The 15,232-nt window shown below is 41.7% G+C and overlaps 1 protein-coding gene across 1 annotated transcript; it reads right to left on the reverse strand.

Annotated features, from left to right (window-relative positions):
* Positions 1–8,022: 8,022 nt before the first annotated feature.
* On the reverse strand, positions 8,023–12,135 carry LOC141919380 (toll-like receptor 7). Its single transcript, XM_074814815.1, has one exon. The coding sequence runs from the start codon at positions 12,124–12,126 to the stop codon at positions 9,043–9,045; it is 3,084 nt and encodes a 1,027-aa protein (XP_074670916.1). The 5' UTR covers positions 12,127–12,135; the 3' UTR covers positions 8,023–9,042.
* Between the last annotated feature and the right edge of the window lie 3,097 nt (positions 12,136–15,232).

Below are 15,232 nucleotides of genomic sequence, written 5' to 3' on the forward strand. Positions count from 1 at the left end.
TTTCTAACAAAGTTTGGACCAAGGTCAAGGACATTTAGCTTTTTAAGGGTAAATAGAAGTTTATGTGTGCTTTGTTTTGCTCTTTGAAAACACCCTTTCACATATAATGACTTCAATGATGATGTCCTCTAACTATAATGATTTTAGAAATAAGTGTTGAGAAAGGTTTTGATACCACAATTAGATTTGCTTCTGGTAATTGAAAGATAAATCCTACTCCTCCAGAGTAGATGAACTCTGGACAAGCTCTCTGGAGGTATCACCTGTGTGAAGAAATCAGGTGCAAAAGGGATGCACTTGCATCTCTGGCAGTTTCTGAAAGCAGACAGCAGGTATTTTGGGGAGTCAAAATTAAAGTCTGCTTTGTTAGGGATGCAGTTGAACAGGAGGATTTCCAGAGCAACATTCAAATGGAAAAGTATTATTGAGACACTATGACTCAGGTCAAGGTGCTGTAGAGGTACGGGTAGGCAGGATGGCACCCAGGTCAGGTTACTGTGGGACAGTGACAACACCATCAGGTTCATGAGAGTGAGACAGCCCCAAACTCCACGGGAAGAAATTTTCCATATGGGTTATTAAAACACCAATTCTAATCCCCACCAATTTCGTTCAAGATTGTGGCACTGAGAAAGCATTGTAATGGAGAAGATGCTGCTGGACATGAGCCTTAGACAAGCAACAGTAGGTGGAAGGCCTCTGGGTACTATCTTCAGAAATTATTCCCATTAAGATGCAGTTCCTTCAACTTTTTTTGGAACTTCAAAAAATTGCATTTAACCTACACAAAGGATGGAGACCTCTCCTGATTAGATTGTTTGGGCTTAATGTGCCGGTTCCAGTCCAGCATCAAAATCTGAAGGTTCTCAAAATTGTTAAAATCCTCTTGAGAAATCTCTTCAATACTCTCAAAATGTGATGATTTTAGGATGCACTGTTTCTCTAGTTCTCTTTAGTTAAGTCCTCACTTAAACTCAAAGCTTGCTGATGCTACTTTTCACATACTAAAATAAAGTATTAATTCTGTAGTACAGACCAAGCAGTGTGTTCATAGTCTGTATTAAAGTGACCAAGGTGAAGTTAGATTGCACTCTGGTCATTGACATGAAGGCAAGCAAACACCTTCACATGAATAAAACATGTAGGAAGCATTGGCAATAGCTATTGCAAGCCTTCAAATCCTCTCCAGTAAATTAAGAACTAGCCTGAAGGAAAAGCTTTAGTGATGGAAAATGTTATGAAGTCCTCCACCCTGATAATGCAAAAATTCTTTACATTAATGGTTGGATCACATGCAGCAGCAAACCTGAAACATAATGCAATTCTCTAGCATAGCTGTTCCTACACAACATTGTCACGCACAATCACACAAATTAAAAAAAAAACTCAAACCACTTCCATAATTAACACAAAAGATTAAATATGGATTTATGCTGAAGGAGATAACTGTTTACTTGTAGAAATGACAGTGGTTTTACTTGCAGTGAGATGAAGGAATGTGTCTGGATATGCAATATAGGCATGTGTCTTCTGCACCGTTGTAAAATGACATGAAGTTGTTTCCTGGATATGCTTTCATTTAATGAATATGCATATGGATGCATATAAAATATCTCATACTGAATAGTTAGCATGAGCTATTTTCTCGTCTAAAATCAGGACAAAACATAATGCCTAGGGAGAATATAGACATCTGAGATTAATGTTGAGTCAATCTGTTTGCTCTGCAGAAAAAGCCTCAGTAAAACAGGAAGTGAAAGTGAGATAAGGGAGGAGATAGATAAATAAAAAGTATTACGAAAAATAAGGAATAAAATCATTATGTCCACTTCATGAGTGGGCAGGCATGTGGTGATCACCAGGCAGAGGATTGTGAGGATTCATTAAGAACTGTCTCAACAATACTCTTCCTCAAGAGCAGAAATATATCGAATTCAGATTACAGTCATGCTCCAGTTTGTATTGTTTCATTCTGACAACACACATTTTCCATTCAGTTATTCTACAAGAGATTTACCAATTCTGTCCATGAAACATAGCTGCATCACATTACTAAGGCACAACAGCTACTGTGCTCTGCTGTAGGCTTGACAACATATTGAGAGAGAGAAGACACAGAGGGAGAGGGAGAGGGAGAGAAGGAGAGAGAAGTTATCAGAAATTCTTTTAGTTATCAGGAATTTATGAACAGCGGTTAATATAATTTTAGACTATTTTTTTTCCCCTTGCACATTATGCAATGTAAACCAAAGGTTTACAGTTAAGGACACCTAGAGGAAGACTTGGAAATGAGAGGGAAAAAACATAATACATTCACAAGGCAATGAGGTATTAAGTGCTCTTTGCACGATATCCTGATTAGTTCCTCTTTCACTTAGGTGGTCTGCAGAATTTCCCTCATCCTTCAATCCCTGCCTCTGCTCATCCTTCTCAAGCCTACGCTCAGTGAAATGGCAACCTTACCACCAACCAAAGAAGAATAGCTAGGAGGATTGCCGAAGAGGCTTAGGCTCTGTTGGGCCAAGTTTGCCTTTAAACTCCTGGCTGAGCCCTCTGCCCTGCAACAGAATCAGAAAAGTCTGTGTAGTTGGCTATGGGAAAACAGTTGAGCCTGGTGGCTGAAACTGTGAGCTTTATTTTTCCCCATTAAACATAAAACACTCGGGAGTCTGCAGCAGGTTATCTCATGAAAGGGTAGTCTAGACTGAAGAGTGTGACAGGTGGGGGCATTCACACTACCCCTTTTTAGCTCCCCAGTTCAGGATCCCACAGGAGTAAGATATCTCCCCTGGGACTCCCTTGGGACAGCCTGGCTCCTCCTGGTGGGCGGCTGCTTGGGACAGGATTTGGGTTTGAGCACGCTGAGCTGCTCCCTCTTAATTTTGGTATGCAGGCCAGCTGCCCACTGAGGGGGAAGTGGAGCATCTGCCCTTTTCCCTTGCTGCTCTTCCACTCATGGTATCACCTGCACTTGTTCAAAGTCCCTTGCTATGAAAGACCAGGAAAGGAGAGATTTTCGTTTTGTTTTTTTTTTTGGTTTTTTTTTTTTTTTGAAAAGAACTGGTTTATCCAAGAGAAATTGCTACTTTCTCAATATACTTAATATAATTTAGTAAGTCACTCACTTCATGTAAAATTACTAATTTTACTAAAGAAATGTTACTTTAGAACACTGCCAGACTGGGACTGTCAGTTAATTTTTTTTCTTCCTGAGAATAGAATACTACTCTGAGAAAATAAGTTTCTTTTGTGCTCTTAAGTTCCTCTTTCTTTAGAGCTAGTTATATATTTAGCTTGTTTTAAAAGTTCTGTTTCTTGAGGGTTTTTTTTCCTTTCAATATATAAACCACATTCTTTCTTTCTGTGAGATTTATTAACTGATTTTGGTATGCTGTTGACAAAAAGAAATGAAACCGGGGTTGTTTAAAGAATCTTTGTTGTGGTCCATAACTGGGGGGGGGGGGGGTAAAGTTGAAGGGGTTTTTTTGGATAGATGTGTTGGATAGATAAGCTCAGCGTATAGATGGGCGTGTGCTCTCTCAGGCGTGTTTTTTGGTTTTTTTTCGGTTTCCAGATGGGCTGGGCGGGTTTCTCTGGTGCAGTCAAGATCACTGCTGGGGACAGGCTCTGTACTGGTCGCCATTAGGTGAGCCACTACTGCATTTTACCTGTTTTGGACTACTATCACTACTATTACTGTTGTTTTTGCTAGTAAATTTTTGTTATTTAACCTACAAATTTCTTCTTCTTTTTTTTGTCCCTCCCCTGTTTCACCGGGGGGTATGGGGGTCTGTGTGTGTGTGTAAACAACTGGCCACGTGGTGATTTGCTATGGCTGAGTTCAAACCACAACAGGTTTTTTTTTTTTCTTCCCTCATGGCCTGAGGGGTCATGGACCCAGTGAGCCATAACTTGTTCACTCCTATGTTGCAGTCCAGGTCTACTTGAGCCACCCTAATCTTAGCAGCTTGATCCGCCTGTTGGTTGTTCTGATGTTCTTCAGTGGCCCGGCTCTTAGGTATGTGAGCGTCTACATTGCATACTTTCACAACAAGATTCTCTACCCGAGCAGCAATATCTTGCCATATGAGCATATGGCCTGGAGCCCCATATAAACAGTTTTTGGCGCCAACAGTCTAGCGCCCAACGTGGGGCACGATGTGTTTATATACATACATATATAAATACACACATATATATATATACACACATATAAAACTGCTCTGGGATCTTTGATCAAAGGGGAGAGCCTCAGAAGGTCTTAGATGCTGCAGAGCTGAGGTCCACCACAACTGGTCTTTGCAGAGGTGGCTGCTCCTCTTTCTCTGTCACCTGCAGAGCTGCTCCCCTGCTGACAGGTGCTCTGGGACTGGTTTTAGAGCTGGAGAAAGTGCACATCACCCCTCAGAGCCCATGCATATGCACATGTACAGCCACATCAGTCTCAAGGAAAGTTGAACCCAAAAATGTCTGTAGTCCAGATTAATTTTTCTGCCAGGCACTCTCTATGACTGGATCTCACTTCAGAGCAGGGTTTCATCCACAGCCAGTCATGGGAAGCTGAAGAAGAGACTGGGAAGGAGCAGTATGAAGAGGGAATCTGTTGTCTTTGTGACTGAGAAGTATTTTACAGACATTCTTCCTGGTCCTTAAGAATGTGTTTCAGAAGCATTGCTCCTGATTGTAACATTATTCCTTTTATTAATTGGAAAAAATGAGAAAAGGGGATGTGTAGGGTGGAGGATAAGTATTACACAACTAAAGCTATGTCATAACTTGTTTTTTATGTGCATCACTTACTCTGGGACATGTTTCACAATGTTTTCCTTCAAAGTGCAGCGTGTCCCTCTCCCAGCTACCACTGAGCTGAGTTGACATGCCTACCTACTACCACTGGCAGCACCCTTCCATCTCCCTTTCCAGACCCAGCTGAGATGCATATCAAAACCAAAAACCAAGATGGTCATCCACATGAAGGGCTTCATCTTTTCTCATGCCAGATGCTAGAATGGGGCTCATGTAGAATTACAGGAGACACTCAGGGTGAAACAACAACAAATGTGGTTCCAGCGGTATCACAAGGCTGGAAGCTAAAGCCAGGATCAGGACTGTATATCTTGAAAAAAGATACTCTCCCACCAAAACAAAAAAATCACCCCAGTTTTACAGAACTTAGTAGGGCTTCCTATTGTCTCATACTTTGCATACCCAAATTAAGAATTTCTCACCAGGTACACATTTGATTCTCAATTTTGGCTATTTTTCTAATTAAATAATCCCATGTATAAATAACCTCTAAGTGCTCATTGACCAAGGAATGGCATGCAGGTTGCTTTTGTAAGTTGGTTATCCAGACTCCCTATTCAGTTTCAGCAGCAGCAGATGGACATAGTAGAAATCATTTGACTTCTCTGTGCTTTATTTTCCCTACTTATACTCCTGGAGATAATGGTGGATTAATGTGTATGTCTTTTGCATTCAGAAACACAATTTATCTTCCCAAATTAGGAGGCTAACTTCCATATATACTCAATGAAGTTGAGCTCCTCCAGAGGCAACTGAGAAGAACTATAACCTCAAAGACCTGAACATCTTGTTCAGAGTAAATGGAGAAATTTGGCCTGTGGATTATTTTTTTCAGATTAATATCTTATCACAGAGTTTATTGCTACACATACTTTCAGAACAAGATTGAGAAAATGAAAAGGCAGGGGTTCTTCAGATGACAAAAAATATCTTCACTGTTTTGGTGGGCCTATTGCCCCAGAATGTGATCTTCTACAGACCAAGGGCTCCTGATCTTCACAGAGTTTTTTTAAAGATGCTGTTATGAAGTTCCTTTACAGGATATCATGTTTGCCACATAGGACCCCAAATTTATTTCAGAACAAGGACCTAAGCAAGCTAATGCTATGTCAAAAATCAGATCTGCTCTGATCTCCAGAGGTCCCTTCTAACATAAATTATTCTCACAGGGAGACACACCTGCAAGTTCTTCATATGCCAGTTCTTAAAAATAGGGAGATCAAGAGACAAAAGAGAATTTTATATTCATATGCTATAAGTAAGGATGTTTCTTGCCAGTTTTCATTGATTAATTTTCTTGTGCCACAATAATGATAGTAATGTAAACAATGCATTTTTCTGCCAATTCCACAAGAACTGCAAAAACTTGATAAATTTGCCAGTATTCCCCCTCCTTTCTCTTCTTTATCCTTCCACTCCATGTGTGGTCTTTTCAGGCCATGTAGACTAAACACCAAGTCTAGTCATTGTCTGGTACAATTTCTGTAAGGAAACAGCAACTGCTGAAGAACAGCTTTGGTCATCAAATTGGTGTTTATAGTACTTCAGATAGTTTGATGTCCACATGACATGGTTATTCAAGACCAACTGGCCACTGACTGCACATGTGAGCCTGGAGCAGCAGTCACCTCGCTTAACTGAAAGTATCCACAGTGCAGACACCTACATCTGAGCTGATCACCATCTCTTTACAACTGATGGAGAGAAATCCTACTTTTAGCCCTACTTTGACCCATCTTAAACCTCTGTGTTAGGATGAGATAAGTGATATTCACAAAATGTCGCTATCATCTCACATATGTAGGGAGAATGATGCACAGACCTGTTAATGCAGCTGTAGATGTCCACATTTAGGTTAGCTGAATGCCCTTACCTCCTCCTCCTCATTGACCTCACACCAGATCACAAGCTATACCATCGTGAAACCCTGAGGTATAGAAATGTCAGGACTCTTCAGTGTTTTGTAAATTCAGGCACTGCTACACCAGCTAGGCAAGCAAGCTCAAAGGTTAAAATCCTCATACAGTTAAAGCAATACATTATTTTTTAAAATCTGTCTAATAATTCCTACCTTTTTGGTGGTGCACCTTTATAAAAAAAGATTCCAGGAGTAATGCAGGGCATGCCCATTTAAGGAATTTCTTGGCTATAAACCCAACTAATCTAAATTCAAATTGTTTTTCCAGTTCAAGAAAGACTTAGACTTAGCTTGTGCCCACCAATCAAATGCTCTTAGATACTATGTATGAAACTACCTAAAAAAAGCCCCAAATCCAGTTCTATGAGTACAAAGGTAATCTTCAGTCTGCAAAACACACATGGTCCAGGACAGTATGTGGCCTCCTTCTATTACACCCTGAAGCATTCAGAGAGAAGGATGTAGGCCTGCCTCAGCTGATTGGGCTGATACCTCCTCCCTGAAACATGGTAATTACTTAGGGGTGTCACAGGACACAGAAACGGGGTGAGGAGGCCAGCAGAAAATATCTTTTTTAGCTAAAAAAAGAAAACTTGGTGTTTCAATCTTCCTTGATCCCTCCTTATTCCTCTGTCCATGTTTTTTGCAGGGCAAGGGTACAGGTATCAGGAAGGGTTTTGTCACATGAAAACAGTTGTAGTCTCTTCTCCCGGTGACTCAGGTGCTGGCCAAGAGTGCTGGCTCCAGCAGTGGCCAGTGCCATACCAGCAGATTGCTCGTTTCCCACTGCAGACCAAAGCACCATTCACTGTCTCTCTTGAATATTCACAGAAGTGTTGGTGCAGCATCCCTGGACACTCTGCAGTCTTGTACTGCAGCACGCATAAATCCCTTGTCATACCGTAAACTTGGACTTTTGTATATATATGCATTGTTACTCATGCGATATCCATCCTTTGGATGCTTCTCAATGGAAGAGGAGAAGACACTTCTTCCCTCAAACTCAGAAAGGCTAGGTGACCTTGTGCCCCCGCCCTAATCAACTAGGATGAGAAAGAGGATCTACTTTGGGTAGAAATGGTGTGGGGAGGCAAAGGGAGATGGTGTAGGAATAATTGAAGAGCAGAGGTTCCTGTTTCAGGCATTACCTTATGAAGAGAGTCATATTGCAGCTCATGTTATCATATTTAGAGATACAGATTGTTTAGGCTTACAAAGAGAACCATCCAACAGAAAAATTATTAAAATATATATTATTAAAATATAACCATTAAACACATATTTTTTCAGCCTGGGTCTCCACTTTTTCCTACGTCTGTATTTAATAAAAAAAATGCTGTGACAAATTGGGAAGAAAAAAACCCTTTTATCTGTAATAATAGTAGATGAAGCTTGGTTTTCTTGTTTCTCTTTCTGTTGTTGTGTGTCTGGTTGCCTACAATTAAATCAAAAAGGGGCTATTTAAAGAAAGGATCAGGCAGAAAAGGTAGGGGAGGAAATGCAGGTGGCAGCAAAAATATGCAGGATCAAAGCAGTTAAGAGTGTTGGTTGCCCATTGACCAGAGCTGTCACCAAGAATCATTGCGAAAAAAGAAAAAGGGCTTTGAGAGAGTGGGGAGAAGCTGCCCAGTCTGCGCTGTGGACAGGAGCACTGGCAAGGTGAGAGCACACTGCTCCTCCCAAAACAGAGATCAGCACAACAAGCAAAGAGCCTGCCTGTGCCATGCATAGAGGTTTAGGCTACCATTACAAAGCACGAGCTTTGCCTAGGTTATTTTCTGAGACAAATATGTCAGCAAACGCTTATTTTGCTTTTCATAAGTACACAGAATACAGAAACTATCATTTTCTATTAAAATCACATTTACTCCAACAGTGATCTGAACAGCAGCAACTTTAGTTATGGGCCAAACCCCTCCCGACAATCTGTGTGCTAGAGTAAGCTGAGCAAGTGTCTCTCCCACACTTGACCCAAGCACAGGAGCTGCTGGAGGCTTCCAGTGAACTGAAAGCTGGAAGTGGTGATTCTGTTCTAAGCCAGGGACTTCCAGTGAGTAGTGCCTCTCCTCCTGCTGTGCAGCAATCAGTGCCAAGCAAGGTGTGTGTCAGCTAAACATCTGTGCTGGCAACAGTTTCTATTCAATCTTGTCCTAGCAAAACAAGTGAACTATCAGCTTTGGGACCAATTGTGCATTTCATTTTGGGATGTAATATCACAGTTACATTTATCTCCTCCACGCTTCAACAGTTTCTGCAAATGAACTTTAGGATCTTTTGCTCACTGTGCATCATAACAATATTTACAGGGAAGGGTAGAGCTAAACAGTTTCTTGGAGCAGCTTGTTGTAAGCCAGGGTATTGCTCGTAGCTATTGCGTTTTTCAGGCACTGCCAGAAGTAGGGCTGAGATCGAGGGTTAGTTGGCCATTCCAGGACAGAATTTCTACACAGCCTCTTCCTCAGCCGGACATACCGGGACTTCCGCAAAACCTTCTCAAGAAATATCAAGATAATGACATCCATTTTTTCATCTAGAAGCCGCTGGTGGGCCATGTAAAAGGTTGTCCTGAAGCTGCCACTTTTAATATACTTGTTGGTCAGCACAAATATGGTCTTTTTGCTCAGCTGGATGCTCTGGGAAAGGTTGTCAAAGACTGGCTGTCCTGGGAGCCAGTCCCTTTCTTCCAGGCATAAGTTGAACTGTCTGGCTTTTTGATCTTCCAGCCTTTCCACCAGTTCTGTCAGCACCCACTCATTCACAGCTGGATCTTTATTGTCATAGGCAATAAAAGCATCATAGCAAGCATCGGGTAAAGATAAACGCCGATAGCCCTTCCACTTGGCAGTGCAGTAATGGTAACTATACCACACATCCCAGAAATAGAGATGGCTCATCACTGTGAACACCATAAAGCCTAGGACAGTTGAAGCTGACAGAGCATACAGGATCAAATACGAGGTGTCCAGCTCACAGGTATACAGATCCAAGAAAACCACGCTCCGCCCTTTATGTGCCCCTGGGCCAGCACAGGTCACGTCTGTAGCCAGAAGAGGAATAGTCACTTGAGTCTGATTGATCCACGAAACAAACCACACGGCATCACAATTGCACTTGAAAGGATTGTCATGCAAAAGCAGCATCCTCAGGTTGTTAATGACATTTTCAGGGAAGCTAGACTTCTTAATTATTTGAATCTTGTTTGAGCTGAGGTCCAAGTATTTCAATTTAAAAGCATCTCTGAGAAAATGTTTGGTTAGCCGCTGAATGCGATTGTTTCGGAGCATCAGTTCTTGGAGCGTTGAAGAGCAATTGGACAGTTCTCGAGGAACAGTAGTCAGAAGGTTATTGCTGAGGTCCAGAATTACTAGTTTCTTCAGATAGTGGAGGTTTCCCCAGTTGAAACTCTTCATCCGGTTATTGGTTAGGTTGAGGATCTTGAGTTCTGGAGGCAGAGCTTCAAAAACACCATGAGGCAAAAAACTGAGTGAGTTGAAGGAAATATCCAGTTGTTCCAGGCTGGAGAGATTCCTGAAGAATGACAAGTATCTAGCATTCCCATCCATCCATAAAACATCTAAACGATTTCCTCTGAATTCTAAAATGCGAAGAGATTGACTTTCCATTCCTGTGTTAATCGAGGTAGAAATCTCATTCTCATTCATCATCAGCTTCTTCAGATGGGCCAAGTTTTTCATAAAACTAAGCACATGAGTAACACCTTCTGCCAGAAAATAATGCTTGTTATTGCTCAGGTCTAGAATTTCTAAAAGTGTTAGCTCTTTGAAAGCAGTTGAGTATAACAAGTCAATCCTGTTGTTAGAAAAATCTAGATATTTCAATCCAGACAAGTACCGGAATTCACTTCCATTTAAAGTTTGACTTATTGCATTACCTGACAAATTGAGGCATCTGAGGGAACTAAGTTCCCAAAAGTCTGAGGGGTTAATAAAAAAGATGTTGTTTCTGCTTAAATCCAGGGTTTCTCCGTATTTCAGGCACTCTTCCTTAACTGAAGACTGGTAGGAAGCAGCTTCTTTGTCTTTGGACCTGCAGCTTCGCCCATACTCATCATACCTGAAATAATGCATCTCTTGTGATACTTGCCTGTTATACTGCTCTACTGAAATGCTAGGATTAGAGCAAAATCCACAAAAGTTGCTTTCACCTGAAGAAGGAGAAATTTTATTCACTGAGAGGTCTATGAGCTTAAGGGCTGGGAATTTCTTGAACACCCTCAGGTCAGCAACTTTAATAAAATTAGTCCCGAGATCCAGCACTGTTAGATTTCTAAGACTGAGCAATGGATCTAGATTTTCTTCTCTCAGTTCTTTAAAGACATATCCCCTGAGCCTCAGGGTTTCCAGGTTAGAGAGGGAAGAAAACGTCTTAGACAGATTCAAGGATGGAGAATACATCTTCACCTCAAAGTTAAAGGACAGATCAAGGTCTAGCAGGCTGGGGATGAACTTCAAAAACTGAGCATCTCCAATCTCCTTCATGAGGAAATTTTGGGAGAGGTCAAGCTCTTTGAGATTCTTGATGGTTTTAAACCAGCTGCTGGGTACGCTCTGAAGAGAGTTACTGTGAAGTCTCAAAATTTTTAAATTCGTCAAGGAATGAAAAGCCTTTGAATGTATCTCAATTGTGCCCTTGGGGCAAGGAATACAAGGATATGGGGCATTATAGCAACGTGGGCAATTGCCACTTAGATCAAGAATTTCTAGGTTGTGAAGGGCACTGAAATCATGTTCTTGAATCACTTGAATCATGTTATTGTAAATATAGAATTCTTTTAAAGTAGATGACAAATTGGGTGGAATATGAGTTAAGTTGTCAGACTTCAGGGACAGTATTGTTAATTTTTTCAGCTCCAGAAAGGCTGTTCTTTCAATTTCAAATGAAACATTGCATGGATTACGGTAGTAACAGTTCTGTCCCAGATACAAAACTTCTATGTTTCCTAGCTCTGACAAATTGGCTTTTTGGATAGAAAAGATATTGTTTGCTTCCAGGCTCAGCAGACTTAAACTACTGGGAAGACCCCGGGGTATTTCCAGCAGCTGGTTTGCATCCAAATACAATGACTTCAGTCTTGTCAGGGCAGAAAAACTGCCATGCTCGATCTTCGGTCTCATGGCGCACACGTGATCTTTGGTCCCCATTTTGACAGGCATACAGTTGCATCTGAAATCAATTTCCATGAGGTTTTCAAGATGAGCAAAGGATGTTGAATAGATATGGGGGATATGGTTAATACTCAGAGTAAGGTTGGTGGCATTTGTAGGGATCCCTCTGGGGACTTCCATGAGACGCCGATCAGTGCAGTCCACTGTCACAGAACCTTCAGAGGCTTTAACATCACAGGGTAGACTTTTGAGAAACCAAGCTCCTGACAGCAGCATTGGAAATAGGAAGAGCAAGACAAACCGCAATGCATCTGACATCTTTGTACGAGGTACCTAAAAATAAAGCGATAGGGAGGTATTAATTTAATGCAGTGAGAACATCTCATAGGACATCAGATCAAGCACGTACTGGGTCAGACCAAATATACAGCTGACCTGGGGTCCTCTCTCCCACACTGGCTAGAAGTGGATGTGCAGGTAGGGTTATAAATTTGGGGAAGGCAGATGTTGGGAATTCCTCAAATGCTTTCTTTACTTTCTTATCACTAAGTATTGCGGTCTTAAGATAATTATCACTCTCTAAATAATGAATCATAAAAAAAAAAAAATCTACTGAAAAAATGACAGGGCAGGTGATTAAAAGCTATGTCTCTGTGAATTTTCTGGTTTTTAGGGGCAACAAATGGTATTAAACATCCACCATATCGCTGTTGTATAACAGCGTAAATGAGCACAGTTAATTTTTCAAAGCGTATGAAAGAGAAAATCTATCGTCACTAAAAAGCTAGTGCAAATTGTCAAAAGCACACTGACTAACAAGTGAGTGCCTAATTCGAATTTCACCTTATCATAAGGAGTCTTCCTCTAGTAAGTGTTAGAATGGATGTATGGTTGACCTAAGCCCGTCAATGGCTATACCGCCATATGGTTTAATACCATGGCATGCCCAGTAAGGGCAGAGGGCCAAGAGGGCACTGCATAAATGCGTGTGAAATAAAATGTGTGTAATAACTGTATCAATGCCTGTAAAACAAAGGGTAAAACTGAAAATCAGAGACAGATTTAACATTGAGCATGTTGCATAAAAGAATAATATTCAGTAAAAAATCAGAGCCAAAAATCCTACAGGCATTCAAAGAATCTTCCAAAACACACTCTGTCCTTCCAAGTCTTTGTGGTCTTGCCTACTTTATGGGTTTGTGTGCATTATGGGAAGCCCAAGAAGCTTTTAATATTTCACAACATACCCGTTACTCCCTCAGCAGCAGTCAAGGTCAAAGAAACGCTGTCCCTCTGGCCAGAGGCAGCCAGCCAGGCAAGCAGGCTGCCAGCCTTGGCTTGCCTAGCACAGGCACAGGGGCCATGACCATTTTGCTGCCTTGCACAGCTTCTTAACTGCCCGTGTCTGGTGCTGTTCAAGAGATTTAAAGACGATAAAACCCACAGTAGTCAACATCATACTTTCTCCCTGGAAAACTCCATGTTGGAGACACATGGCACGCAGAATGCTCTTAAACAACCAGGATTAGTCATGCATGGGATAACATTGACTAGATGTGAATAGCCAGTTAAGCAGCTGAAGATCAGATGACTAGGGAAAGACCTGTTCAAGCAGCATGTGAAAACCCTGTTGAGTGTTGCCTAAGGGATGCCTTGTAGGTGACACAGACTTGGAGATTAACTGGGGCTTCCTGTTGTACACTCTGTTTACTTAGACCACTGTGTCTCCTGTATAGCGTTGTGTTTCCGTGTTACCTTAGATAACTATGCTAAATCTGCCTATGCACCTGTGTATCCGGAGGAGTGCTGTAGTGACTAGCAGGGCAGCAGATGTGAGAGAAGCCAGATCAAGCCTCACACAGCACCGCGCTTCTGCTGTCTAGATTCAACAGGAAAATGGGGTCACTTTGGGGATTTGTTCAGTCTCTTTTTGAATATAAACCATCAGCGTGGAAGGAAGAAACTCTAAAAGTCCACTCCAGAGCTTGAACTGAGGGTAGCCTAATATTGTACTACACCACCATCTTTTCTCTACCAGGATTTCCTTTCCCATTGCCAGGAGGCCCTACAGTGCTTTCTTCTTTTCAGCAGATCCTCAGAGAAAAGGCAGTGTAGCTAAATGTTCCAGCTGGTAGCCATGGCTATCATTCATACAGTGACTCAGGGAGAGCTAACCTGGACTAAGCAGGCTATGCCTGTGAATTCACATTTCATTATGTCCAACTCTCGTGAAGTCATTTGTTCAGAATCAAAATAATCTTCATTTGGTTTACGGCAATTCTCTCTGGAAACTCACCCAGACAAAGACCGCTGGGGAAGACAGTTCACCCGTGTCTTCAGTGCAGTCTAACCAATCAACTTGAGAGGACGATTAACTTTTCTGATTTCCTGATGTAGACAATCACTTGGATGAAAAGGATGAATAAGAACAATCAGAGTAAGTGGGGAGCTAATCTGGAGAAGACAAAATGCTTTCCTTTCCTCCCACCATCCTAGCTTTTTTTTCAGAACTCTTTTTTCTCCACTAATATGGGCAGTGATGTGGGAGGGAGGGACTCTATCGTAGATATTAATTACATGGAAAAATGAAGGTCTTTCTTTGAATGAAAAGGGACATTGCCAGAGAAAAATCTGGGTATGTTCTTGTAAATATTTTCCTTTCTTCTTTTTATTTATTTAATTGTATATATATAAAATTATATATATTTATATAATATAACACATTATATATGCATGTAAAAGACTTTATTAGACTAATGAATAACCAAAGAGTGCCTCTGCTAACTGAATGGCCCATAGTGCCCCAGCTCCTGCCTGGACCAACGTACCACAGGGTACAGGGCCGTTAGCCAAAGCAGGTGCCCATGGAGCACAGCAGAGAGGGAAAAGCTCAGAGACTCTCTGCACTGTCGCTCCACCACATGGATGCCATTTACCTTTATCCGTCGATGCATGTCACAGCAGACCGTGAAGTGCCGACCCTCGCCAGCCACGGACACGGTACCTGCTGCCACCAAGGCAAATGCTGACAACTGCCGTCGATCAAACTCCAGCAGCCTGTCTTCCTTTAAAAGAGGGAAGGAAAACCTCTGCTGCTAACTAGGCGTCAAACCACACATTTGCTGCTTTTGAGGAAAATTGGAATCACCCTGTAAATATTTGCTAAACCAAATTAAACCCCTGTGTCCAAGCACTAGAGCAGGACCTGGGCAAGGTGAGATTGCAGTCTAGATCACCACAAATGTTCTACATGAGCTCATACTTGGCCACTGCAGCCAGGCACCTAATTTTTGGCACTTACCCAAGTTCCTCAATTTATTGCCATCAACCTGGGCTGCATGGACATTCAAGAGAGAGCAGGAGAGAGCAGGAGAGAGGAGAG

The sequence above is a fragment of the Strix aluco genome, chromosome 2 (assembly GCF_031877795.1).
Source record: "Strix aluco isolate bStrAlu1 chromosome 2, bStrAlu1.hap1, whole genome shotgun sequence".
Taxonomy (NCBI): domain Eukaryota; kingdom Metazoa; phylum Chordata; class Aves; order Strigiformes; family Strigidae; genus Strix; species Strix aluco.

What these genes read in the sequence shown, in the direction of transcription:
- LOC141919380 (XM_074814815.1), bottom strand. Translation starts at nt 12,126, where the DNA reads ATGCTGCTGTCAGGAGCTTGGTTTCTCAAAAGTCTACCCTGTGATGTT.